At 37.9% G+C, this 27,222-nt stretch overlaps 1 protein-coding gene across 2 annotated transcripts in view; it reads left to right on the top strand.

The window, feature by feature from the left end:
- The window catches only part of CDKAL1 (CDK5 regulatory subunit associated protein 1 like 1), a 376,797-nt gene that overhangs the window by 104,396 nt on the left and 245,179 nt on the right, over positions 1–27,222 (top strand). For both annotated transcript variants that reach the window (XM_005420967.2, XM_031056967.1), the window contains exons 5-6: positions 13,328–13,424; positions 21,219–21,267. In XM_005420967.2, the coding sequence (XP_005421024.1) occupies positions 13,328–13,424; positions 21,219–21,267 (146 nt within the window). The remainder of the gene's footprint in view (positions 1–13,327; positions 13,425–21,218; positions 21,268–27,222) is intronic.

Genomic DNA, 27,222 nt, shown 5'->3' with positions numbered 1-27,222 from the left:
CATCCATTTTATTATAACCAGTTTTGCAAAAAGGAAAAGCATAATAAAAATACAAACATTTTGTATTGTATTGGGCAGTATTAAATGAAGTAAATGTGTTGCAGATTCTCTAATACCAGGATATGGAATACCAAGAGTGAGAATGGTTGGCAACATATTAATTAAACTGTATGTAAATTGAAAATACATAGAGAATCATTGCCCTTTCTGATGTCAAGGTCAAGTGAACTTATTTTAGAATACAGGACATGAAATTAAGGCTTATTAAAATTTATAACTTTTGAGAGTTATATGCAAACTCTCAAATTATTCATGTACTTTCAGAGCTTGAGCATTCCTGTTGAATGTTGTAACTCATTGTGAACACCACATGTACTCCGGTTTTGTGCTTTAAAATTGATAAAGTGAATGTATGAATATTTAAAAATATTTATCTGTGTTTTCTCCTGGGTTACTTTTTAAAGCAGAAGTTTTTAGAGGCATGATTTGGCAGAAGTTTGCTGCAGCAAATAATTCTTAGTGTCTGTGTTTTCTAATTTGGTATCTCTGTTATTGACAATGTGATTTTCTGATAATGATGACATTTCAAACTGGATGGATACAGAATTTATCCATCTCAGTGTTATTTTAAATACAACTATTTCCACAAAGCAGGATGAATATAGTCATACAGTGTCTCTTTCAGCTAACCTTGCTTTACTTGTAGGGTCTTGACTGGGTCTGCCTAATTCCCATCAGAGGGAAGACATCCTTGCATGGAACATCTGATAGCTTTTTCAGAAAGTGGCAAATACTGGCAGAAATAAATTGATATACATTGTGAATGGAGGCGGAAAGTAAGAGCGATTTTTGGCACGCTCATGGGAGTAGGGAGGGAGAATGTAGCTGTAACAACATTTTAAGGAGAGTGCATGGGGAATGAAGGCTCTCAAGTCTTCTGAAGGTCATCAGAGTGGATCTGGCCTTCACTTGACCCATGATCAAGGCACAAAACAGGGTAAAAGCTTTAATTTGAGGAAAAGAACAAAACAAAAAATAAGTGAGCAGTTCAGCACTGTTTAGCTCTCTGTAAAAGGTATTATTAAAACCAGGTTAGGAGTATAAGATGTTTGCTCCTTGCTGTTTTGTAATGTTCAATTGAAGAAACCTTAAAAAAATCAGGTTGAGCTGCTATAATAGCAGCTGTTATAATAACAATGTAGAACTTACCTTTTTACTTCTGTAATGCTGTAGTGTATTTTGAAGCACAAATGCATGTAAGCTCATGTGTCCTGTCCCTTATGAAGAATTAAGCTGCCTTCTGCTAATACAGGTAGGCCTGTATCTTACACATATGGCATTTTGTACCATCTTAAGGAAGGTTAACACACGCTTTGCTCCCCTGAGTTCTAGGGAAACCTGGAGTGTGTTGTCTGATGCAAGGCAAGAGATGTGAAAAGTTCATGAATGGGGCGCAGATTTTGAAAGGTGTTTCAGGGAGTGCTGTGCTCAATTTCCTAATCTGAGTTTTATTCAAAAGAAAAGCTCTGCCTTCCTCTGGCACCTGTTTTAAAGTTAAGCTTTTGCTTGCTCATAGGGGAAGATCTTCCTGTGTGCAGACTATTCAGAAAAAAAGGCTCAATTGCCTATTTAATACTTTGAATCTTTGTATAGAGGCTATGGTAGGAAAATAATCATGATGTTTATTAATGAAGTAGTATTTGAAAGAAAAAATATGTTTAGTGCAATCAGAGTCTAAAAGAAGTACTTGAGTTGATAGAAAAATTTGGAAGAAAGACATGAGAAATCTTTTGGAGCAAATTTCAAAGGCATAAGTTGTGCAGTTAGTGCTTCTCCCACCCTCTCAAATTCTGCAGTGTTTGGGAGCCATAGAACAGAATTTCTTTGAAATTGGTGGTGGGAGCAGAGGGGTCTCTCTTCTTGAGTTTCATAACAGGATGACAATTTCCAGTGAGATTCAGTAGAATTTTGAGTTAAGTGAGCTTGATGCAGAGCCTTGCATTATTTAGTATAGTTTCCTGATGTGAGGTTGAAGTCTGCAGAGATGCATATTGTATAAAAAATAGAAATGAATTAAAAATATGAAGTGGTTGCATAGGAAATGCTCTTTAAGCAATTCATAGTTCTTAGAGGTATTTAAAGGTTGATATCACTGTTTATATGTTACAGAGAAACTTGAACGTTACAACTTTGGGGTAAATTTACTATGTGTTGGAAGTCCAGGGAAGGAGCTTTAAAGAGGAGGGCATTTTTCATTAGCGTTTTAAGATAAACACAGATCCATTGCACAAGGAAAGTCTGGGAACCCCACAAACATGCAGCTGGAGTCTGCCTCCATTTCCTGTACTCACCTGTGGGTGATCATGCTTCAGGAGCAAGACTGAAAAAAAGGTTAGATATTGTTACAGAAGCTTTATCTGTAAAGCACCAAGCTAATTTTGCCTAGAAGTAAAATTTTGCCATGCAAAGTAACCTTTAAAAATGATTAATTACTCTTCTGATTGATTATTATCAATTATTATCTCTAAAGAGATCAATAACATATTGCATCGAGGCCTTTGTTCTGACCTTCCTGATCACTGGGATAGGTGACAAAGCTGTGAAATCCTGGTGAAGTGTTACATGTGGTTTAGTGTGCCCAGAGAGTTACTGCTGCTGCTTATATACTGCATATTTAGTGCTGTGCAGTGTTGGAGCCTGCTTATTCTTCAAAATTAGAATATTCCATCTATGTGCAGGTAAAGGAGCACTGTAAATATGGTGTATGACTCTGATAGAATTAAATTTTATGGAAAATTTGGAGGGGAATAAAGGAAATAGAGCTTTAGGAGTGAAGTAGCTGTTGTCACATGCAAATATTTGTGTTCACTCACAGAGAATGACACTGATCGCACAGCTGGAAGGGACCCATAAGGATCATCAAATCCAGCTCCCAACGCTGCACAGCACCATCCCCAAGAATCACACTATGTGCCCAAGAATATTGTCCAAATACTCCTTGAGCTCTCTCTGGCTTGGTGCTATATTCAATCCACACTGGATTGATCTGTTACAAATTAAAAATTTTGTTGCTAGAATCCTTTAAATTGTTCTGATTTTTCAGATGTGCATGTGACCTTAAACTTATGTGAATCCATACATTTATTATTATCCCTATAAAATGCCTGGCAGTGTATTAAATGTCTAGAAGACAATCTATTGTGAAAACTACTAGAATGATATCTTGGTTATTTTAGGAAACATTCTTAGGCAAGCTAATATGCTTAGAGAAATTACCCCTTCAGCTCTGACAGAAGTTACAATTTTTAGCTCTCTAAATAATACATTTTGAACTAGATTTAGATGTCTAAACTGGTAATTTCTCAGAGCTGCTTCTAGGACTTGTCTTTTTTCTTCTTCTTCTCAGCAACCACCCAGGAATTTTTTTTCCAACCACAGACATCAAAAATCCTAAACCAGAATGGAAGGAAGTGTGCTGCATAAATTGTAAGCGAGGAGCAGCTGTAGCTCCTCTGATCAGTCCCTCCTCACAGTGGGAGTGCACTAAAGCCATCTTATGCTGCTTGATGCACTTCTGGGCTTCCACCTTTCTAACAGCATCTTCTCCCCTTCCCCCGCTTAAGCATCAATGACAACAGCTGAGTGGAGAATTTTTTCCAGCACTACAAGCAGAAGTGAAATGCAGTTGTCGTTCAAGTCACCCTCGATACTATAGTTAAAAATGCCTGAATAGAAAAGACAAAATATTTTTTTTTTCAGAAGCAAGATTACACTTTTGAATCTATATATGTAACCATAGCCTCAAAGCTTCAGTCTCTGAAGGAAATAAAATTGTAGTATCTCTTCCATTTGTATTGTAGTGTGTGGTGCAAAGCCCTCCTAAAGCATAAATTTAAAGCAGTGTAGGAGTCGGTTGCTTTCAGGGATTGAGATGAATTTGTGTGAGCACAGAAACCACTAAGATGTTCTAGCAATACAAAACCCATACAAATAAATTGGATGTCAAAATGTAGTCCATGGAGAATTGTTTGCATCTTTAGCATTCTTTCAGGTGTGGTGTGAAACAATGAGGAATTAAAGATATCAATGAAGAGTTAGTTGACCTCTCTTGATAATTTACTGAGATAAGGCTGGTGGCAAAGTGGCCTGTTGTGAAGAATGTGGGATGTATGGTGATGGGGATGTATGGTGAAGACCCAGAAATATGAGCCAGCTCTCATGAGTCATTCTCAGTTGTAAATAAGTAAAACATGAACAAATATTGAGAGGAGGCATTTATTGCTCTTTACTTGGTGGGAATTCCCCTGGATTGCTGTGTCTTGAGTGTAGCAGAGGCAGCTGAGGGATATAAGAAGACTGGAGCCAAGTCCATTGGAGAGCTGCTAAAATGATCAGGCATGTAGAGGCTAGTGGATAATTTTTGTTGTTGTTCAGGTCCTGTGATCAGTTCTAATCTATTTTGATTAGGAAGAGCTTGCTGGGCTTTACTGGTAGGATTTAAAGCAAACAAAAAACCTAAAGGTTAATAAAAATGTGATACAGTGAAATTTGGACAGAATGAAGGTTCCAGTGTTGGGGAGTGACATATATATTTTTTTTTCTCCTTAATTTTCTGCTCTGTTCTTTGTTGCTTTTTCTCCCCTGTTTTAACACACTATGTTATAGTCCTTTTCTATTCATAATTCCTCACACAAACTAGCCACAGTGGGGCTGCTTGTATAGCAGTTCCATGAGGGAAAAAGAACATGCAGCTTACTGTTCTGAAAAATTACTTCATTGAATTTTATTTCCTTTTCTTTGTTGGATAACTTCTGACAGTCTTCTGTGCACATATAAGATGAAAACTATATTTAGTGGCTCTCAAGAAGTTATTTTTGTTTCTTTCATGTAGTAGCTGTAGCCACCTGATTTTGAGAAAAAAAAGCCTGGATGCCTTTGGCTGCCTTTCAGGTCTGTGGTTTTCTTCCTCAGCTGCCCTGGAGGAGTCCAAGAAAAAAATGAGTTGGCTCTTAGTTCCTTTGTTATGTTCAATTTTTTTATCAGAATGTTCCATGTCAGACACACCATGGAATTGTGCAGGGGTTTTGTTCTGATGACTTGGTAAAACACTGTTGGTATCATGTACAGCCCTGTGTGTTTAGTCCATGTAAATTCTGCATTCTTTATCTGGATTTTCACCATTCTTACCCCATGGAAGAAGATTTCTGGTGTATTATACTTGGCAAAAAACCTGGAGAAATACTAATAACCTCTTCTAGAACGAATCCTTTCAAAATTTTATAGGTAGCTTATTAGTGAGAAGCGTGCTATACCTCTGGGGGCAGGGGAGAATGGATTATTTCATTTTCATTCAACACTAATTTCATTTTTTAGTCATTGTATCAACGGGGTTTTCTATTACAACCATTGGCCATGCATACATATAACTTGAAGCCTGCCTGTACTTTGAACCTGAGATGCAGTGTAGTATTTCACACATTAATTACAATCATTATTCTGGGCCCTAAACTGCACTCCTTTTTTTTTTTTTTAAAGAAATGAATAGAACTAAGAGGAGGGTAAGATTGGGAAGGTGGAGTAGAATAAATTGTCAGTTAACTAAATATAAAGGAAAGATATTCTAGAAATACTGTGATAGAATATTCTCATTCCTGCAGGAATTTATGTTGAAAGAACAGAGGAATAGCATAAGAGCTGTGTGGTTGATATAAAAGTTCACTGTTACGATTTTGACTTCCATTTTTTTAATCTGTCAGAAGTTTAGTGTCACTTTGCAAGTGAATTTATATGAGATTTCCTTTCACTGTTTTTGAGACAAGTGTACCTTTTGACAGTCCATCTAGATATGCAAAAATAAATTTGGATCAGGATTAAGTTTTCCAATTTGAAGGGGGAGCATGATGTCTTGCTTTTTTGACGTAGGAAAAATAAGTGAAAATTCTTGCTCTTAAAGAAGGAGAGTAGCGTCAGAAGGCAAAGAGAAAAGACAAAATTGCTGCTAGAGCTTTGGAGCTATTTCTGCTTCTGAGAACTCTCTCACCATTGTCACTTCTTAGATTCTTCTGAAGAAAGGTTTGCATGAAACTGGAGATTTAGAAAGACAGTGAAGTATTTTTACAACCCTACTACAACTTGTCATCTCTGTGCTAAAGGACATAAAGATTCAAGGATGTTCAGAAACTGCAAATTTTTTTGAAGGGCAGTTCCAGTTTCTGCCACCTGCATCAGCTCCCTGATGGTTTGGCTTCTATCAGCCTCTGCTTTTCAAGACTGCGTGGGCAGAACTTCAGTGTATCTGGAACTCTGTGCCCCAGAGAAGTTGAGGATACTTGTGCTGTCAGCAGAGGGATGAAGAAGAGCACTGAAAGGAGGGAGGAGGAAAAGGAGCTGAGGAGCATAGTAGTGTCTCCTACCAACAATGTGCTTGAAACCAAAACTCATAAAGCCCAGATTTGTAGAGCAGCAAAGGCAAATACTTGATTGTTTTATCTGAGGAATGGTGGGAGCCTAAACACTTGCAAAATACTGCAGGAAGAAATTTTCTCTCAATGTTCTAGCAAGTACCTTCTGCAAAGCATGGATGTCACCTGTGTTAGGCAGTGAAGGTTTGTCAGTGCTCAACAAGTCCTGGCAGACTGTGCTGTTCACTTGACAAGAGCTGGGGGAGGTTTGAACCAGTGAGTGGGTGTCTTGGCACCCCCTGAGCAGATTGCCAGGTCCCAGTCTGCTCAACAGTCTTGGGAGGACAAATTCTATTTCTGGTATTTTCTGTTACATGACAAGGTCTCTCAGTCTTCTCAATAAACAGAAAAAGGGAAAAAAATCCAATCCAACAACTTTGTAATTACAAGGAAAAAAAAATTAAATTTAAAATATATATGCTTTTTAGCCAACAAGTAAAAATCTGTCTGCCAGCAGCCAAGATGAAATTTTTTAAGGAGCAGATTGTCATTAATTACACTTTCCTTTTAAGAACAGTTGTAAGGCTGGTAACTTCTAATTATGGGTTTTGCAGATTTGCTTTAAAGCTATGGTATATTGATTTTTAAAAATCTGTTTTCTTAATCATCTGTAGGGACAGGAACTGGCATGTAACCATTTTTGCCTAGCCTGACCAAAAGACATCCTGGAAGTTTCTCGCTCATGTTGATCAATTCAGCTTTGCTTGGGGCTACAAAAATTACTAGCCAGAGCCAAGGTGAGATTGAGGATTTGTTTTTTCATCCCATCCTCTTCCTGAAAACATTCTGGTCTGGTTTTTCAGTTTGACAAAGTCTTTGAACTATTAATTTGAAAGCCTTTGCAGGAAGAAAAGACCACCATTACCATGCTATGTTTGTGTGAGTAATGACTGCCCAGGAATAGCCGTTGCACCTTTAATTGCTGCCTATAAAGTTACATTTACAGAAAATTTGAGCGAAGCTCAGACACTGATTTGAGTGTGTCTAGAGTTTCAATTCAGATTGCCTCTTGCAGACAAAGCTGAAGTCACTTCACTTGCATGCCAGGTAGTTGGGTGAAAACAAGTTTCCATTGAATTCAGAAACTTGGGGAATAATTTGGTATGTAGCGTGTGAGTCTTGGGGTTATTCTCAGAGCTGACATTTCACCTGCTATAAAAACCTCTCTTAGGGAAGGATATTTTTATGCTTTTATGTATTAATTTTTGCTTGGAGCATGTCTTTACAGCCTCAGTTTGGAGTTTGACGGAGCAAGCATTTTTATCTTTTTGAAGCATTTTCAGAGAAGACATGCTTGCCTTTGTCAGGAGGAGGGCATGCAACTTATTATTGCCCTGGAATATTTGCATGTTACCTGATGGTATTTGCCACAGGAAATGGTATTTGAGAAGTTTGGTGGGTTTAGCTTGGCAGTGAGACGGCCGCTTTGCTAGAGACTGGTCCTCCAAGAGCAGTTGAGTAAACTCCAATAATCAGCATAGGCATCCTCAAGTGAACTTTGCATCTTCACAGATAAACTACGGTAATTTTTGGGGGCTGTGGAAGTGCACAAGGAAGCTGACATGCCTAAGCAGATTCTTGAGTGGTTCTGCTCTGATTAATATTGTTGACAAACTTTCATTAGGTTTTCCACAATCCTTTGTCTATGGGGATGTCAGTAACTTTGAAAGCAGAACATTCATGAGTTTCTAACATCCTTTTTGTTTCTTACTCACCCACTCTGCTCAGCATATTGTGACCTCAGAGGTTTCATAAGACTTGTTAAGCTCATCAGAGATAAAACAAGGAGTTCCTGTGTCCTTCTCTTTTTCTGTTTCCTTCCCAACACCTTTTGTTTTCCCTCACTTTTCTGGGTTCTGCTGCATCCCTTCTCCTATGAGCTAACTTAATGAAACAAAACAGTTAAAACCCCTCCAGTCTTGGCTCAATAAATTTTTTCTATATCAGTGAGTTAAATGGGGCTGTGGAAGGGCCCAGTGAGCTGCAGAGCTTGGAGCAGAGGAGGAGTGATACCAGATGGCCAGAAGTGAGAAAGAGGGGGCGTTGAAGTTGGAGAAAGGCAAGAGCAACAACAGCAGACAGAGAGGATGGAAAGTGAGCTTCTGGGTACTAATGAGACATTAGAAGCCTGTAAAGCCACAGTTTAACTTATCGTTTGTAATTTTACAAACAGAAGATGACTGTGTGATTTTATGGATTTTCAGGAGTGCATTCCAAATGCTGTGGAATCTTTTAATTCCATGGATGTTGCGCTCTCTTTAAGACTTGTGGCTTTCTGCTGATTAGTTCAGCAGATGAGAGAGTTGGAAGATCTTTCACATATTTGTATCTTCAGACAAATAGCATTTCTTTTTCCCCAGAGATATCACAACACCATTTCTACAGCCTGGGAAGTAGTATCTCCTGAATTTTACTTTTTAGAACCATTGGCAGCCTGATCTCATCCATATAACCAGCTAATACTCTATTTAGCTAGAGCTGCTGTAGCAGAACTTTTTCATGTATACTGACATTGCTTTGGGCACTTCTAGACACAAAGCTCCCCTTTGTTTATGGCTTTCCCACCTGATAAGGACTGTTGTGGATTTTGTGTAATAGGAGGCCACAAGAATGGCATGAGTAGGCTACAATGATGCATTGCACAATTCCATTTAAGTATACACATCTTACAGGGAAGTTGCCAGGTTTATGCAGGTACAACAATGAGGAGATGAGTGCTGCATTTGGTGGGAATAGCTCGTGGATGGTCAGTTGTCATCTGCCTAGTAGGATTCAGGTTGAAATAATTACTTTTTTATTTCAGATAACAAAGTTACTTCCAGTTGTACTTCAGCATTAGAAATAGTTCTTATTTTATGAACATTTCCCAAGTGCTATCCATACAAAGCCTGAAGAAGCTCACTGTAAAGCACTTTCCCCCTTAATTTCTTGTGTTTGTTTAAAAATTCTGCTCTTGGTTCTTCTCTTACTTGTATTTGACTGTTACTTAGTCCTGCTGCAGGCAACCTTCTGCTCATTGTTTATACACTTCTTCATTATTTAATTCCACCAACAATGGGTTTTTGAAGAAAAAATGTGGGGCTTGCAGGCAAAATACTTGGTTTCACATATCTGATACTAGAGCAGCACTTTACAAATTACATGTTTCATGGTGACAAGTCTGTAGTTTATCAGCTTTCCTCCCTGCAGACCAGAGTGCTTTTTATTTCAGAGGCCTGTTAAGCCTTCCTGTGCAGCTGGGATCCCTTGGTGGGGTGTAGTGGTGGCTCCCTGAAAGCTGTGAGTTACTTAAGAGTTCACAGCTTACAAAACTCCAGTGGGCAGCTCTGCTTATGGAGAGGGAAATGAGCAGGCAAGCGGTGGTGGTCTGGCTCCTCTTGTCTCTAGCAAAGAGCAAGTTAGCAATTACTTTCAATATCACAGATGGTCTTCTGTTGAACTTGGCCCATCTTCTCTGCTTTCACTTTTTTATTGCCTTCCTTAGATTTGAACCTCAGGGAAATGTCCCTAGCTTTTTTCTTTTGGTGGTTCCACCCGAGTATCTGTGTGAGTCATGAAAAAGTGGAACAGCTTCCTGCACTGGCTGCCATGGTATCCAGCAGTGTTGCTATACACACAGTGCTGCGGTAGCAAATGCTTATGGGGAGCTTTCTTGGAGGGTGGGAGGTGTTTCTTTGTCTTTGTTGTATTACTGATTAAATTTTCTTGGAGTTTAAAAAATAAAAATTAGAGAAACCATGCAACAAACTACATAGAATTGTGAGAAAAATATTCCAGTTTGGGAAGGTTCCTAACATAAATACAAGTGCTCATGAGTAAGGCAGAAATTCTCCAGTTACATTCTTAAATTTGCTTTTTAAAGGCAGAATACATGGAACATATTTCATTATCTCTGCAATGGAGTATAAATCTTGTGATCTTGTATGAGTCCTCTGCTGTATGCAGCACTTCATGCCCCTGTTGTTTCCCACTTGTTTTTTTTTTCCCACCCGTTGCTTAGGAAGTAGCTTGAATAATTCCTTTCTTAAAAAAATAATAATTGCTCTAATTAAATTTCTATTCAGATGTATATTTTGCAAGTAGCTTTTAGAAATGAATATTTCTAGAAGATGTTTCATGAGTCAATTAAATTGAAAGTTCAAGGTAAAGTTCATGTAACTTAAAAATAAAAAGGGTTCTAAAAGAGAGGATGTATTTATTCATGCCACCTACTAGATTCCATGAGGTATTATTCTCCTTACTATTCATGTTTTTGAAGACTAAAGGCTCTTCTAATACAGTTCTCGTGCTAACTAGATTTCTGAAGGATAATTTTTGCAGGCTTTTGTTAATATGAGTAGGGCTCATTAAACAATATTAAAAGGAGGTGACAATATAGCACTGGAATGCATATTTTGAGAAGTGGTTTCTTGAAAATGAGGCCAAAAAAATTTCCTTACAATGGCTTTTCATTTATGGTGGGTTTTATGTATTGTGTGGTATATCATGAAGGTAATGAAAATTTGCTATGATTGAAAATTTAGTTCTGGTATTTCCACTTAATTGCATTTTAAAGAAAAAAAAATCTCAGGGTACAAAATTCTTTACTCTGTAGAGACCTGTACAACTTTTAAAAAGTTAAGTGAAGGCAATGCTTATTATGAAGAATACTCATTTTAACTTTTTCCCCCTAGCTCTAGTTATAGTCCCAGAAGATACAGCAAAATGTTAAAGCTGTGAAATAACATTAAAATGCCATTTAATGTGTCGAGGGAAACTTTGTTTATTTTTTTTTCTCAGATAAAAAGGCATGAATAAAAGCTTTTTCTTCTGTGGTGCTCGCAGGTTTTCAAGTAGATGGAGCGGGCTGTTGCTTGCAGCAGATTATACCAGATGCCAAGTTGCCTAGGGATGTGTGCTTTGTTTGCTGGAGACAGGCCTTATTGTCTTGCCTCCAGGCATTAGGTTGAGTCTGTTAGACTATATAAGTAGTGATTTTTATCCTTTGAGTTAGTGGAGTGTCACATGGTGCTATGTGACATTTTTAGGTAAAGCATGAAGTATGATTTTTATTTTCTTATTTTTTCTTGGATATGTAGTAGGTAACCTCCATTGAAGTTTTGCAAAACCCTTAAATGTTTACCACTGAAAGAAAAGAGATTACAGGTTTTGGAGACATGTTTCTACATTCTGTGCCAAAGAAATATATTAAATTAGCTTCTTATCATAGTTCTTTACCCACAGAAATATTATCAAGGAAGAGGTGAAAAGATGTGCATTTATATTATACACTCATTGTGCAAGTAGAGGACCAACAAGGTTCTGTGTGATGTCTGAATATTTCCTGAAAGTCCCACTAAAACAAAATCAAAAATCTTATAGATATTTGCTGCATTTATATTGGATATGAAGTAACAGTCATAATCTATTTACTTGTTATTTGTCACTTGTGTTTGTTTCTTTCCATTAAAATACCTTATTTTAGTGCAGCAGCCAACACAAGGTATTTAGCAAAATGGCCTGTGATCTCCTTTATTATGGCAATCTGTGTGCTATATTGAGCTTTCATTTGAGCTGTAAATTGTAAACAGATTTGTCCATATAACAAGTGTGGAGTGAAAATTCTGAGCAGGGAAACTCTCTGTGGTACCAGTCTGCATTTGTTTGGGGTTTTTTTGTTAAAATTGCCTTTGCTGGAGATCGACAGATACTCATTTAGCATTCATGTGCTTGTTGAACATCACTTCCTTTAGTGCATTCATCTTGCAGACAGCTCAAGCAACCTGAAGAGTATAAAATTGTCTATGTACCTGTGTATTGTGGATATTTTTTCTGAAAATTGTTGTGATGTGTCTTAGCCTATTCCAACATAACAGTAAACACTTCATGAATTCATACATTGCTGGAGAAAAGATCCGGGTTCCAGTTTGACAGAAGCCATGATACAACATGCAACCATGAAAGATTGTTCTTGGAGCAACCCATAATATGTTAGACCTGGCAAATCTCCTAATATTATTCAGCACTTTCCTCCTTCTGTGTTTTGCACGTTCTTAATGCAGTTGTTGTGTTGGTTAATGTGGTGATGGATGATGTTCAAAGTTGAATGGACATTGGCAGGTTTTGCATCTCGCTGTTTTTGCATGTAGCCACTAGTTCTGTGCATGCCTTCCATCAGTTTTAAGACTCAGCGCTGGCTTGATACTGCTGAGTTCAAAGTGAGTAAAAATGTTACTAATGAGATGAACAGTGTTAACCATTTCATCATAGTGTTTTGATTTCCTGCCTGATGCTAAGGTAGTGTAAAAGCTAAGGAATAATGTAAGTTATCCAGACAAAGTGTTCAATATGCTTAAATACGTAAACATTTTAAAGTAACTGCCTATTTCAAAGTAAATAAATGTTTTAAGTAGACATCAGAAGACTGATGTAACTGGTCAGTTCTGACTGGTGCTACATAAATGGGTCTGTTCTAAGCTAGGGGTTCCTGCCTGCATCCTGTCCTCTGTCCCTTGCATTCTGTGTAACTTCTTGAATCGATGTCAATTACTCCGTTCCATCTTTCTTGGCCAGTTTCTCTTCTATCATTTTGGCAAATAAAGTGATCTTGATTAGAGCTTTCAAGGTTATGTTTTTGTCCAACATATGCAATGGTCATGCTCTCTGTACATACTCCCCAAATGGAACCAGGTTTGCTGTAGCTTCACATGGGCTTCTTTTGGTGTGTTGGTTTGTTTGGTTTCTGAGGCTCAGACATGCTCAAATTGCTTCTGATTTGGTGAGGTCTTCATTGGGATTGTTTTCTGTTGTCACATGCATAATGTGACTGTGTTGAAATTGAAAATGATAATTTAAAAAATATTGATACACTGTTTGTCTTGCTTTAGGAAAGCCCAAGAAGGGAAGAAGAAAGTTGTTCTAGCAGGCTGTGTACCACAAGCTCAACCTCGCCAGGAGTACCTGAAAGGCTTAAGTATTATAGGGGTATGTATCTTTAGAAATCAAAGGTTTTCATAAATGTTTTCAATAGGTCAGTGTCAATATCTAGACTCTATTGCCTTTCTCTTGGAAAAAGCAGCAGAGAAGCTTCCTGTCATGCACCCCTCCTGTTCATCTTTTTGCATTATACAACATTTAAACCTGCCTTCAATCAAGGGTGATTTAATTTGGCTGTGGCATGAGGGGAGGAAGAAAAGGTGTTGTTGTTGGAACTGACTTCCAGTGCCCTTTCAAGCCTGAAAATTTCCAGGATAAAGGTATCAGTTACCATATTCTTAAGAATATCACAGTTTATATGCTCCAAGACAAGCCTTAAGACCTTTATTAAAATCAATGGAAGAGGCATTACTAGAGCATATGAATTTCACAGACACAGCTGAGGATTTGGTGGTTGTTTTTTTACTTCACACTATTAAGCAGAATGGGAAAACAGCAATTATTATTTTGTTTAAATTTGAGGCAGTCTGAAGACTTAAATCCACTGGTGGCTGACTTGTTAAATAGTTACAAAACTTTACCTCAAAAATGAAACCACAGAGCTTTGACTTAAGTAATAAAGTGTTTTCAGTGTTCTGTGGATGTGGTACTACTGTATCATTGAATCACCTTTGGAAAAGAAAAAAGTAAAATGGATGAATGGATTTCCTCTTTGCTCAGAGGCCACAAAGTTATTGATCCATAATTGGTTGTTATAGCCAGTATAATAATACCTACACATATGTAGACAGAGGGGACAAAAATGAGCAAGTCACTACCCTTTGACCAAGATTGTAATTTGATGTTTCAGTTTTGATGGATTTAACCTATTAAAATTGGGAAGTTTGATTTTTTTTTTTCTAAATTTTTCCCCTAGTAAAAAATTTTCTTTTAGGTAACATTTAATTTCTGAAAATTAACCTCTTCTCATCATCTTCATTTGAGTACCTAGAACCAGTATTTCATGAAAAATATTAGCATTTTTTACAGAAAGATTTCTGTAAGGAGATGAATTAGGTGTTAATACAGTCTTCCCAAGTACTTTGAAACTAGACCTGAAAATACTGAAATGTAGTCTTTGCAATAAGGACACTGTCCTCTGGCTGTCATTGCTGTGGTAAAATTTACTGTGCTTTGAATAATAGATCCCTCAGCTCAGAAAGGTCTCAACCTTGAGGCAAAACTATTAACAAAAACAAAGCTAAGAGCATATTATTGTCTCTGTTTTCAGTTTGTACATTTAAGATTTTATTCCCATTTTATAAAGAATGTGTGTGAGAGGGTGACTATTTAAAGGACAAGATTTGTTATCTTACTATGGCAAAATATTTTTGAAAGGCAGTTTTTGCAGAATTGAGAGACAGAAAATGTTCTGTTGGCAATAGGATATTGATTCTACTTTAAAATTTTAAGCATTAAGGGTACAGTTTTGAAAATCTTTCTTTAATACCAGGTTGGCTTTGTCTTCAACTTAGCTGAGAGACATAGTTGATTTATTGTTGCTTATATAAGTTCTGCTATTTTCTCCCCCCACACTTTCTTTTCCCCTCTTTTTCAATATTTATTTTAAAGGACCATGTTGTCTGAGAATGTGTTTATTTACCAGCAATTAGAACTCCCTCAGGCTGGCTTTCTAAAGGCAGTGTGTCAGAGGCTCTTCTGCTCCTCTTGTTGGGATGGAGGAGGAAGTTGTGTTGGAACTACCAGAGAAATTCTAGTAAACTAGAGCTTGTTTTGATCTGCATTTGAAAAATACAGGACTGAACTTCCACTGTTATTTATTTATTGCCTGATTTGGGCAGAAGGAAAGGAAGGGCAACTTCATATCCTTACCATATGTGGTGTTACTGTGGTTCTGTGTTTCTTTAAAATAATGCTACTTTTTAAACATAATATGGGTTGAGGCCTTGCCATAGGCTGTGTGTAAATCAAACTATAATGTCACACCACAAGGTGAAGGAGCTCTTTTGTGCAACAGGTAAATTCTAGGCAGTAATAAACCTGCCAAGGGTGTAAAGTACCTGAAGCACATAATAATGCATCACAGAGGTTCACAGCCAGTTCCCCTCTGGTGGTGTCCAAAGCTTACCCCTTTGTGTTTGTGGTGTACTCCAAACTCAAGTGCTCATGCCGTGCACAAAGAGACATCAACTCTCCTACGCAGTTATCCCTCACTTTTCATTTTTAGTTGCTAAGTAGTAACTAAAAAGAAGTTACACCCAAAGTACACATCCTAAGTACACCTAAGTTACACATCCTAAAGAAGGATGTGTAACTGTGCAGATTGTTTTGAGGGGATCATAGGGGAAGGAAAAGGAGAGACAAGGGGGAATGAAAGATTTAGCTGACAGGTTATGTTTTGGGACCCATGAATGGATGTAGGTAATGGTAGTGTTTCCTCTCTTCCTGAGCTCCATAGAAAAACATGCAAAACCTGTGCTCCCTGTGATAGTTGAGCCATTGGAACGGGATACTTTATTTCATTGACATTTTCTGGAGTTTTAAGGTGCTTGATCTCCAAATGATCCTATGTGTTGGAACTCCTGGTCAGGTTTCTGGGACTTTATAGGTCTTAAGAGGCTTCACAAAGCCTGTGTATCTGTACTTTGAAATCATCAAACTTGCTGTGCAGACTGAAAGCATGGGGCCTAATCCATATATGTATTCTATTGAAGGCATACAACAGCTCCACAGGTGAGTGAATCCTGAATGAGAACTCCAGTGCTTCCTTCTCTGTCTTTCCCAGTGTAACATCTAGCATCAAAAACCCATCACCTTCTGCCATACACCCATCACCCAAGGGAAGTCTCTCATGCCTATTCTTTCATCTGCACAAACCCACACAACCAAGCCAGTGTTGCTGCTCTGGAAGGCTGTAACCCCCTCTTTGCTGCTGCTCTCTGAGTCAGAAGGTGCAGGTGCCGTGCATGGTAGGGCACTGCAGGCTCTTTGGCCAAGATGAGCATGAAGCCACTGCTTCCAGGAGAAATACATAGCTATGAAAGCCCTCTGCTAAGGCTCCTTGCATTCTCCTGACCTCCAACTAACCCTTTCCCCTGGCTATTCTACTGTATAAGGCAAGCTTTAAGTAATTTTCTTTTCATATCCAGTTTGAAACTCTGGAATGTGATTAGTGGGAGTGCTGAGCACTCCCAACAGCAGCACATAACACTAGGAGCACTGCTATAAAAGAGATGATGCAGCATAAAAAATGCTAAGTGTATTTCAAAAAGCAAGCACTTTATTTCTCAAGCTGTACATCTGTAATTGGTATACACTTTTAAGTTTAATGCACTTTATTCTTTCATTTGTAAAATACTCCAGTGAGCAAAGCTTTAGCAGTGCCATTGTGAAAGGCAATCACTGGAACCTTACCAAGATGCCAAGTGTCCATACATCCCTACTGCTTTGGCCTCATAAACCAGGAAGATATGTTGTATGGTATTTCTGTGGTTCTGTTCATAAAAGTTTTGATGATGTTTGCAAACCAGAGATAGTGATACTTGCCTACCTTGCAGTGTAGGCCAGTATCTGCATTCATGACTGGGAACCTGTCTGCTGCCCTTAAAACAGAGCCTTGCATGAAATGCAAATATCCAATATGTACTTCATGAAAGCCAAGTTTGATGGAATTTTACTCGGAATTATTTGAATTAGCAGAACTTCTTGGAAAACATGCTGAAAACCTGGGAACGGGTGGACACTCTTATTCTGTAATTTATGGCTAAGAATGACTTCATACAAATCTCAGCTGGTTGGCTTTGGCTTTTGAATTCCCATGTTGATATTCATATAGGACACTTGAACCTGGAAAGCCAGAAAAGAGTATCAGTTAAGCACCTGCTTTTAAACTGAAAATTGGAAGTGCAAATAGAAAATGTTCATTTAGCAGTTATGTACTGTCCTGTAAATCAAACGGTGTAGCAATTAATTTAGATCAGAATTATCCTTCAGCTGTGTCAGTGTTTTGCGATGAAAATCAGTTGTTTATGTGCATCTCTGGGGTAGTCCCCTTCCCTTTAAAGTTTGTGTAGATCCTCCTCTCAGGATACATTCCTAACCCAGAGTAATGCCCATTACCATGGTCAGTATTGTCAGGAAAGGTTTTAAACACAGATGTTATCCCTCTAAAGCCAGGGTGGCTATAGTCACATGCCTTTTGAAGTTATGTATTAAGCCCTAGATTTATCTTGCCTAAGTGCTGTAATTTGAGAGTCTGTTTTGCTCAGCTCTCTTTATGGTCAATGAAGATAATAATCTCTAAAATAATTTAGATTTTTAGAAGACCTGAGGTGCCTTTTGAAGCCATGTATTTCCCTTTTACTGGCTTTAGAAAGGGGATAGGCTGAGTAGTCTTTTAACATCCAGCATCTGGCAGAGATCCCTAAACAAGGTGAGATGAAACAGAGTTGGTGAACTGGAGTTTAAATCTTCAGGATTATAAATAGCATGTTCTGATTACCTAAGATAGACTATTTTATCTATGTAGTGACCATTTTGTTTCATAACTATTTCAATGAGAATCAATGTATAGGCTTTTTTCAAGATGAGAAAAAAAGATTGTTTTACTTCAAGGAGCTCTGTATAGATATTATGCTCACTCCTACGGTGTTCATATTGGAAAAATTTCTTTGTGTAAAGGGTGATCATGCATTGGACCAGATTACTCAGGGAAATGCTTGAGTCACAATCCTTGGAGGTATTTAAAAGTCATGTAGATGTGTGCTTAGGGATATGGTTTAGTGGGGGCTTGGCAGTGCTGGGTTATTATGAATACAAATGATTGCTGAGCTGCACTTAGGCCTAGCTCTGATCCCACCAGGAAGGGTCAAAGATTTTTTCTGGCATTTGTTTCAACTCAGCCTTCATACTTTGATAAAACTCTCTTTATTCTTGCTTTTTCACCAGATGGTTCCCTCCTTTGGCTGCTCTTCCATGGGTTCATGAGCCTTGCCTGTGCTCTTGGCCCATATCAATCTCAGCCCAGATTTCTGCACCAGCCCTGGTTTGTGGTGGTTGAGTGTTTTGTTTCTTTTTTTTTCTTTTTGCATAGTTATACTGAGCTGTCAACTCTGTTCTGTCTGTAGCTCTTGTTCTGTTCACCTCCTAATGGAGAACCATTTCAAGTGAACATTAGGTCTGAAATGTACTTAACTATGTTGGAACCAAGGTCCCACAAGATCTGTGGAACCAGTGTTGAGGAATGGTGTCATTTCCCTGTAGACACCACCAGGATGTCTCTGTGCTTCATGGGCTTCCTTATGCCTGATGGAGAGAGACATTATTGGAGCTGTGCTCTGAAGGTTTATACATATCTTTGATACCAGTCTAGAGCAGAATTATCCATAAGGTTAGTGAAGTGAGATGTGAGGAAAAGCATCCAGCAGGCCTTTATATATTCAAGAAAATTTCATTACTATAACTTTGTAATTTTTTCTCATTTTTCATTTCCCTCCCCCCCTTTTTTTTTCCCCAAATAAGAATTTTATAAACCTTTCCCTTTTTACTTCATGTTCACCTCACATTTTCTAAGATACTTTTATCTTCATAAATGCAGACTGGAAGCACTCCACATTTTCTTCTTGAGCACTTGGGGCTTTAGCCAAATAATTTTCAATAATTTCAAATGAAAAATATTTAATGTGGGAAATAACATGTAAGGCATCCATTTCTAGGTGAAGATCTCATTATCTCTCAGACCTATACTTTTAATTACTTACATGAGCCATCTTCTTGACAGACATATTGAGAATAATTTAATTTATCCAATAAAATGAAGAAGCAATATAATGGTTGGTGGGTTTTTTTCTATCTTTTTTCAACAGGGGATTTGGAGCAATGCAAAAATTCCTCAGATGCACAATGCAGAAAGTAATTGGTAGCTCAGGTTATGAACCACCCAGATTTCTCATATTTTAAATTATTAAAATGGTTATGAACTTAAACAGTCTAGTACTGAGACATATAGCAATAATATTTTAGGTAATATAACACAGACTTTGCTCCCTGTCTGTAGTGTAGTTTTAAGTGTGCACACTTCTATTTTCAAATGGAATTTTTCTATTTATTTTTTAAACATTTAGTAGAAAGTATATATGTTAAATATCTTGAGTCATAATTTTTAAAACAACATCCAAAATGGATGTGTACACAAGTATGTAAATATGCATGTGTTTCATATGACTGCTTATGTGTGCTTTCTTTATAAGTTGATTGCTAGATATGTGTGTCTGTAATGCGGATGCTTGTGATTCAGAAAATTATTTAAATACAGTTATTTTTCAATAAAATTATTAAACTGGAGATATTAGGAATACTATAACTTAATTTCTAGAATTCTTAACTAATGTACTGTATTAAAAAATCTGAAATGGTGGACATCCCTATTTTAAAATCTGTATTTCAAAAGGTAAAAATAAAGAAAAAGAAAAATACATTTACATGGACTTGATCCAACACTCAGACAAGGAAAAGAATTGACTCCCACTGACTTTAGTTGGGAATTTAAAATCAGACTCCAACTAAAGTTGAGCTTTTTTTTTTAACTTCTTCTAAACAGATTGGAAAAATGAATGTGAAGCAGACAAGATTTTGCAGTCTTGTATTTACAGGGAATTACAAACTCAGTGATTTGGGGCAGAGAGACATAATGGCTTTGCTATGAGGGATCCAAGTTCCAGGCTCCTTGTTGCAAACCAGGATCTCCTCTTGAAGCCTCTGCAACTTGTGCTTTTCTACTTGTTTTGGAAAAAAGTTGGAAAACAAACTCCACGGAAAAGACTGCTAAATTCATACTGCATCTAGTTAATGTAATGTACAGCTTAGAGAAGCAGTGTTTAAAAAGGAATATTGTGGAAAAATTGCAAACAAACTTAAGTGTGACAAGTTGGCTTTCCTGCATTGTATGTAAATATCTATAGTAGAATTACACAGATTAGGTGGTTTGGATGAAAGCTCTGGAAAGAACCTCAGCCTCAAGAATTCCTGAGTGTTTAATTTTGCAGTGTTAATGTTGATTCCTTTTAGTTTATATGCCAAAATCTCTACAGTGTGTTGGCCATTTACTTTGTTGAAAGACTGATATATCTATTAAGAAATAATTGAACTATTTATCTTGTTATTGGTGAATTTTGGCAAATATAGCACTAAAACATAAATTTGTTGTCTTTATTGCAGATGTTATATAAAAGTAATTAAAGATTATTTTGTGTTGTGAAAAGCATGAGGGCTTTTCTCTCCGTTTCCAAACACAGCCTGCATGAAGTTCAGGAGAATGTCTTGTTCTTTTAAATTTCACAACAGTATTTTTAATTTCTTCCTATGTTCCAGTGTCTTCCCCCTCCAGTACCTCATTCATTTTCTCCCCTATATTCTGCCCTGACAATATCCTCAGCTTTTTGTTGTGTTCTCCACTGTCCACTATTTTGCTGTGGAGACCGGGTTGAGGGAGCACTTTGGCTGTTTGAGCCACCCAGGTGCTGAGTGCCTGGTTCACCATTGCCTGTCACAAACCATGAACAGCACTTAAGGCCTGAACTCTTTTCTAGCAATTTGGTGATTTTTGCCAAACTTATGGGAGCTTGCCTTTTTTGAGGACAAAATTTGGTTTAAATTAGGTGGTAAATTTTAAAGTTACTTTTGGCAGATTGACCAAGATCCACAGAAAGTAAAACTGGCTAAAAACACAGCCCAAAAGTCTTTACTCCCTCTTAATTCAGAAGAAGACACTCTTGAAAGACTAGTTAATATGAAAGTATGTTCAGTTGTTGACTACTTAGGCATTTACCTTCTGACTTTTTTTAGGTTCAGCAGATAGATCGTGTAGTAGAAGTTGTGGAGGAAACTATTAAAGGTAAGCATGACACTTGAACTAATTGCAGCTAGTTGGAAATGTGTAAGCATTACCGAAGTGCTGCTAGTGTGTTCTTTTTCACCCTAACTCTTGCTTGTGCTCCAGCTGAATGTTTGGGCAGTGCTATACTTTGTCATGTATGCTTTGTATAAGTGATAATTTCAGAGATGTTTTCTGTCAGGAGCTCTGTGGGCTGTTGGTTTCATAGGTAAATGATCAAGAGGAGATGTCAAGAAATCATTTCATCAGTGTAGGTTGGTGTAAAGTATTGTATAAAGCTTCTGCACTGTCTTAATTGAGTGTTACACTTCTACTTTCTTATGTTTAGTTCTCTGATATTTTCTTCTTTTCCAATGTTTTGGCTTACCTCCCTGAGCTCTTCTCAGCAGGGCAGATAAATTATCTTCTGGTTTAATATTCTTTTGTAACTCTGTTCCTTGTTCTCTCTGGCTTTGTTCATGTGTGTACTCTTAGTACTTTGCAGCGAAGGAGGGAAAAAACCCAGTATTGTTTCTGCAGCCTGACCAGTAAACATTTGCTGTTAAATAAATATATTTGTCTGAGTCTTTCTGGGTTACCTAAGTTTGTCTCCATTACTTATCAGGCCATAAAAATTACTGTTCCATGAAGCTTTAAATTACAAGTTTTAGTTTAATTGTCTGTACTTTCAATATAAACAAGTGTCTAGTCCACAAAACATTGTCAGTAACTTTATTGCTGGAATACATTTTTTTTTGAACTGCAGCATCAAAGTTTAAAGCAGTGCAAATTTTTAAAAGGAAAAAAATTTTCTATCATGAAATTGTGTAGTGTGGTGTTAAGTTTCTAGAGCTTGTGGTTTGAAGGCCTTAAGATTTCATGTTGCTTTGAATGCTTTCAGGAATGAAACCTGTACTTTTATGTACTCCCAACCAAAATTTGTCCCAGATTATCCTTAACTTATGGCAGCTATTTTTGGGGGGTAGAACCTACTTTTCCGCACAAACAAAGAAGAAATATATTCAGTACATATTTTTTATTTAGTAAGGCAAACTGTTTTCCCAGAAGCATCATGGTGTTCATGACAACATGTTGGAAATGACGATGCTTCATGATTTTTACAACGGTAATTAGATCCCTATCTGCTTTTTCCCAAATTTTATTAGTTCTTAAGGGAGTAAGATGATAACCTGGGTCAGCATGCCCTCCCTTGACAAAAATGGGGTTTGTAATATTTATACTGACTCCAGATATTACTGCTTTTTTGATAACTTAATTACTCAGGTTATGGTGACTGAATGTTAAAGAGTACAAATAATCTAGTAGCAGCTGTTAAAATAATGATTTTCACTGAATGGATTTTTAGATTGCATTTTAAACATTGATATAATGCTGGAAAATAATGTTCATAGGAATGTTAGTGAACATTTTAACTTTAAAATTTTGGAAAGATTTTTGTTCCTTTCTAGCTTGCTAAAAGTGATCTGAATTAGAAGGAGAAAGTGAGCTGCTGAATTCCATACATAGTGCCAATTCCATCAGGGATTTCCCAAAAGATAATGGAACTCAAGATTTCAGGAGTTTGATTAGAAAAAAATGAATGAAAACTAACTCTCTGTTTTGAAAGAGACATTGACATACTGGAGAGAGTCAAACAGAGATGGTTAAGAGGCTGAGACTGGATAATTCCTCCTCATAGGAGAGCCTGGTAAGGCTCAGGGAGGGGGAATCACATCCAAGTATATAAATACCTGAAGAGAGGGTGCAGAGAGAAGTGAGACAGACTCTTTTCAGTGGTTCCCACAGACAGGACCAGAGGCAACGGGCACAAAAAAGCAGAGGAGATTCCCTCTAAACACCAGGAAACACATTTTGACTGTGACGATGACCAAGCCCTGGCTCAGGTTACTGAGGGAGGTGGTAGAGACTCTATTCCTGGCTGTATTCAAATACTGTGGACATGGTCCTGGGGACCTGGCTCTCAGTGGCTCTCCTTGAGTGAGAAGGCTGGATAAAGTGGTCTCCAGAGGTCCTTTCCAACTGTAACCCATCTGTGGCAATAAAATTGCAATTGGAAGGAGAATCAAGTTGACAGAGATCATAGCATAGGATAATGACTTACTTTGGTAAAAGCCAGCCATAAAAATAGGAGCTTTTACTTATATTTATTTCATTTACTTCAAAAAGCTGCATTATTTTTTGTATTTTGGAATCATCTACTAATGGAAAAGCATGTGAAGCATTGTGTTTTATGAAGAGTGTAACTGTGAACTCCCATTATCCAAGTGAAGTAAAATACTGTAGATAACAGGACTGTTGATTAGAGTATTTTATTGTATAAAATAGATACATGGTAGAAGATTAAATTAGTGGTAGATCAAATGAAATGTAACCCTTTGTTTTCATGAGTCTATATCATTGGCAACAGCTTCTGTAGCTGCTAATGCTTTCAGGAGATTGAGGTGGTGTGGGACAGAGGATTAAATATGAATTATGAATTCAGAGCCAGCTTACACCTGTCACTTTTAAGCTGAGTGTCTCATAGCTGTACAATTTGTTTCACCTTTTTTTTTGAAGAAAAGCTAAAGGTTGCATGGGTGATACACTCTTGTAGTGTGGTTATGTATATATTGAAAGCTTCAAAAATACTATATACTGAATGTTTAAAAAAAATTTGATTGAATAAGTGGAAACTTCATTGTGTCTCTGCTCTGAAGGACAGCTCTGTAGACTGGTCAGCCTAACTGAGTTGTCTGGATTTTCTGTCCAAATACCAAGGTAGAAACAGGTTACCCTGATGCTAGTTTTAAGTCTAAAAGTCTAGCTTACCCTGGCTTCCCATTTCTTAAGTGGTACCTTAGTTTTTTCTTGGATGCTTGAATTTTGTAGTACACAATTTACAAAAAGGGAAAGTTTGCAGAAAGAATTTTTTTCCTTATATTTTTTTTTCCTAATAGTCATCTTTTAAGTTTTTCATGGCTTCCCTGTTGGATTTGGTTGAAAGCTTGCTGCACTCCCAAAGAAAGTTTATTTCTTGGAATTATTTGGAGCTCTTTGTATGAAATATGGAAGGGTGTCTTCTAGCTTTATTTCTCAGTCTTAAAGGCATTGTCAGGAAGACCTTTTCAGAGCAATTCTATTCTGCTGGGTCAAGAGATGGTAGTTTCAAGAAATATATCTTTGTGGTGGTCTTTACCACATATGTGTGAAGTCAGTGTAATTGTTAGTTCCCAACTCTCCATCGAGATAATTCTGATAAACACTTTTTATGTGACTTTATCTTTTTATCCTGTTTCATCAGAAAATGGAAAAGAAGGATGTGCGCATTTGTTGTTGCACTGACAGCTAAAAGAGAGAGAGACTTTTAAGATGCTTAGTGATTTCTCATTTTTATGCCATCCTAACTTTTATCACAAGTGTTGAATTGAATCTTTGAAATTTCCTAATTAGCAGGTAAATTAGAGGTAAATTGTCACTTCCAGAAGCAATCTTCAATAGCAGTGCAGTATTTGTATGCAGGTCATGTCTAATTAATATTTATAGTGTGTCCCAAGATATATCTTAACTAGAGGCATCTTCACGTACTTTTCATATGATATGGTAATTTATAATCTGAAACCTCTATACTGCCTGTGAGGAACTAGACAAAATAATTCATTGACAGTCTCAGAACTGAGTTTCTCAAAGTGATGGCCACAACTGTGTAGCCAGTGTGTCTCTCATTCTTCCTGATAAAACAGAATGGTTTTGTCATGTAGGGTTCTGATTTAACAGTTCAGTAAACTTTGCTTCATCTGCATATTACCCAAATTTTAAGTCTGGATTACAGCAGTTTTTACAACATTAGGGCAACATTCCCACTCCATGTGCTTAGTTTTCCAGTAAGGTGTTATGATGACATAGAATGTTAGGAAAATATTGCTAAGGAGTTGTGGTGTCTGTGAGCTAGGTGAAAACAGGCCTATAATTGATGTGTATTGCATCACTTAGTAAAATTTCTGTATAGAATATAAAAGTTACTTGGTATGACCAGTTTCTATGGTATGCTCCAATAAGCTGAAGATTTGTCTTTGGAACTGCAGAATGTCTTTATGGTGACTGCTCAAGTCAGCTTTTTATGAATCACTCTAAAATCTGTCTTTAAAAAAAGCCTGTGCGTGTATACAAGCTTGGCTGTAAACAGTTTACAGTAGGCAAGAGAATAAATTTCTTCTGTAGTTTAAAGGAAAAATGTTAACTGCTTAATGGAGAAATTCTTCTTTTCTGGCTTTGAATTTAGGTCTTCAGAGATTGAGGTCTGTTCCCCTTCCTTTCTAGACATGCTCTCAAATCTCATGTTATTAAGGGTTTGTGGGGGTGGGAGGCATGGGACCAGAGTATTTGTGTACAGTCTGCTTTTAGCTTAGGCCTTAGGGAGATGAGGGACATAGGCTGAATTGAGTTTAGTCCATATTGTGTCAGTCTAATGCTTTCACAAAGCATAGTTTCACAATGGGTCATTAGACCTGATTATAAAAAACAACCAAAGGAAATTACTTCAAGGTTGAGCCCTTTATACTTAACATAACCTTTCTCAGTTTCAGTCATGCTGACCTGTCTGGTGAAGTTGTCCATCTATTTCCAGTTTAAACATTGACCATTATTTGCTCAACTGTTTATTGTCCTCATGTGGTTAGCAGGATTCATGATAATTGCAGTGTCTGTATGAAAAAGAGATAAAAGGTACCTATATTATATATAGGCTAAAGTGTAGAATTTATACTGGATTGTCCACCTGACTGTGAGTGTGTGTGTATATGTATTTATCTGTACATACATGAATGTCAGAATGTTAAACAGTGTTTGTATGTGCTGCTTGATTGCACTAGAATCTGCTGGTAACAGTAGATAAAATAGTCTCTTTTCAATTTCTATGACTGTGGGAAGAGTAGCCTTGACTTAAGAAGTTGATGACAGGCCAGATTGAAGAATAAAAATTGGAGGAGTCGGGAGTTCCTATTTGAGGAGAAGAAGTATCATTTGGCTCCCAGTCAGGAAAGTGACTGTTTGTGCCAAAATGCAGCTTAAGGAGGGTCAGAGGGAGGGTAGTGGCCTCATCAAGTCTGTGTTTCTGTTTCTATCTCCTTTCAAAGGTCATAGAAAGCAGGGGTGAGGGGGGCAGTTTTGGGTGGGTTGTTTTATTTATTTCACTGTGTGGTGGGTTGACTTTGTCTGGCTGCCAGACCCCCACCCAGCTGCTTTCTTGTTCCCACTCCTCACGAGGGCAGTGGAAAAAATAAAATGGGATAACTCTCGGGTCATGGTAAGGACAGGAAGATCACTTAACTAGTTACCATCATGAGGAAAACAGACTCGACTTGGGGAAAATTAATTTAATTTACTGCCAATTAAAAATAGAATAGAATGGTGAGAAACTATAGCCACCTTCCCCCACCCCTCTTCTTCCCATGCTCAGCTTCATTCTCTCATCCTGGACTCCCCCATCTCCTCCCCTGAGCGGTGCAGAGAGATGGGGAGTGCAGGCTGTGGTCAGCCCAGTGCAGCCCCTCTGTGCTGATTCTGCTTCCCCACACTGTCCCCCCGCTCCAGCCTGGGGCATTCATGTGTGCTCTGGGGATCCAGGAACTGCTCCAGCGCGGGTCCTCTGCGGGGCGTGCAGTCCTTCAGGAGCAGGCTGCTCCGGTGGGGTCCCCACAGGCTTCGTGCACTTACTGCCAGGAGCCCGCTCCGCGCTCCGCCGCGGGCTGCGGGGGATGATCGGCTTCGCTCTGCTCTGCTCTTCTCCAGCGGCTGCAGGGGACTCCAGTGGAGCACCCGCAGCACCTCCTCCTTCTCCTCTTTCTCCTCCTCCTCTTCTCTCCTTGCTGCTCACAGGGCTTTCCCTCACGCTTCTTTCCTGGCTGCCAGGCTGTGTTTTTTCCTTTCTTACACCTGTGGCAGCTGTGGAGCTCCGCGGTGCGCTGTGGCAGGGCTTTT

The sequence above is a fragment of the Geospiza fortis genome, unplaced genomic scaffold, assembly GCF_000277835.1.
Source record: "Geospiza fortis unplaced genomic scaffold, GeoFor_1.0 scaffold104, whole genome shotgun sequence".
Taxonomy (NCBI): Eukaryota; Metazoa; Chordata; class Aves; order Passeriformes; family Thraupidae; genus Geospiza; species Geospiza fortis.
Note: the sequence above shows the minus strand (reverse complement) of the source record. Positions and strands in the feature narration are given on the sequence as shown.